The following is a 1,731-nucleotide window of genomic DNA, read 5'->3' on the forward strand; positions in this document are numbered from 1 at the left end:
TCAATCGACACTGTGCCTCATCTCGAGCCGGCAGCAACGTTGAAATGCTCTCCAACCAACCAGTTTGCGATCATTCCGGAAACGAAATCTGTTCTTTATCACCAGTAGCAGCTCGTTGTAAGACATGTGCCCGTCACCGTCGGCGTCAAACATTGCGAACACGATGTCGATCAGATGATCCGTCAAGGTCGATCCGGAGAAAAGTTTCACCGCACGCGAAAATTCGTCCTTCGAGATGGTGCCATTCACCGAGTGAAAAATTCGCATCGCCAGTGCGAAATCCGCTAGATTGTGCAGTACACGACAAAATCGTTCGAATTCCTCGAACGAAACTAAGCGACGGTTTGTAAGATTGTCGATTCGTCGAAGATATGTACCGTACTCGTGGGGTTTAAGTTGCGTGTAACGCAGTAATATCCTGGCGAAGTCTTCGTCTGTTATTTGGTCACCTCGCTGTGAGTACCGCCCAAACTCGATTTGTAGTATTTCTTTTTGCAGGCTTTCCATAAAACAACTGAACTGCTCGTAACTCATTGTTCTGGATCCGTCCATTCCGAAAAAGTGAATCTGTATTGTGGTAGGAAGAGCACCGTAGGCTTCGGAAGTAGCACCTTGTTTCGGTTCGAGTCGTTTCAAGATTTTTCTAGTGTTTTCATCTGCTTTCCTATCCTTAAACGATTGGCCAAGTAGTTGATGAATGATCAAAAATTCTTTCAAGTCCACGTGGTGATTACCATCCCTGTCGAACATATTGAACGCGATTCGGAATCCACTTTGAGGCTTTGTCAGTACCGACAACAGGAATAAGTACTCCGTGAAAGAAATAATACCTTTATCGGAAAGCATTCGGAACAACTTTGAGCTGCTTTTCCCCACTGGCGGTACAGAATCGTGAAGTTGCCAAATTTCATCATTCGTCAATATCTTTCGCCTCAAACATGGTTTCGGATCGCGTTCCAGAACCGACTCTAGGAAATCCTGTGGTGTCATGTAAATTTGTCGACCACATTCGACGGAAGCAAAACTCAGAAAACGCCGCTCTCTGTCCGTTAATCGTGCCGCCGTTTCTTGAGATCTAACACCCTCACTATAATTGTCTCGACGTTCCTGTCCATCCCGAGCTCTAATGTAGCTCAACGCAGCCACAAAACCGCTTCCTACGACGCAGACTATTCTAATGTCAGCTGTAATCATATCGAGACTTTAGCGTAACGACAGTATTGTGACACTTTACAGTCAATTTTCATGGCATATTAAGATTTGTGATACTGCGAAATGGACTACGATTATCCTAGTCAAGGGTTACTGTTTATGTTTTCATAATTTTCGTTCGTTTATTCAGGTCATGGTGTAGCACAGAACCGGTCTAGTGTAATTTAAAAATCGAAACGCCGATTTCTCCAGCACATTTTGTTGCCGAAGTTCGGCCATATAATTTCTAATCAGTAAATATCAAGTATACCGAAATCAACTAGTGCGCTTGCCGATTAATTTAGTACGAATGAATAGACCGTCTAGATTCAAGAATTATGTTTAAAAAGTGCGCGTGTATTTTTTGCATGCAGTTTCTTTAGATCGTTGTATTCCTGTAACTGTAACTTGCACAAATACAGTTTCAGAGGAGAAGTGGTGGGAAATCAATCTTAAACAAATATACACTGCAACAACTGGTTCAAGAATTAGAAAACCAACCGGGAAAACAAAAATTGAAGAAACAACATTGTCAATATT

The 1,731-nt window shown here is 42.6% G+C and overlaps 1 protein-coding gene across 1 annotated transcript; it reads right to left on the bottom strand.

The window, feature by feature from the left end:
- On the bottom strand, positions 1 to 1,194 carry LOC131428074 (calcium uptake protein 3, mitochondrial-like). Its single transcript, XM_058591730.1, has one exon. It carries the CDS (start codon positions 1,192 to 1,194, stop codon positions 1 to 3), a length of 1,194 nt encoding a protein of 397 aa, XP_058447713.1.
- Between the last annotated feature and the right edge of the window lie 537 nt (positions 1,195 to 1,731).

This window comes from Malaya genurostris, chromosome 1 (assembly GCF_030247185.1).
Source record: "Malaya genurostris strain Urasoe2022 chromosome 1, Malgen_1.1, whole genome shotgun sequence".
Classification (NCBI taxonomy): domain Eukaryota; kingdom Metazoa; phylum Arthropoda; class Insecta; order Diptera; family Culicidae; genus Malaya; species Malaya genurostris.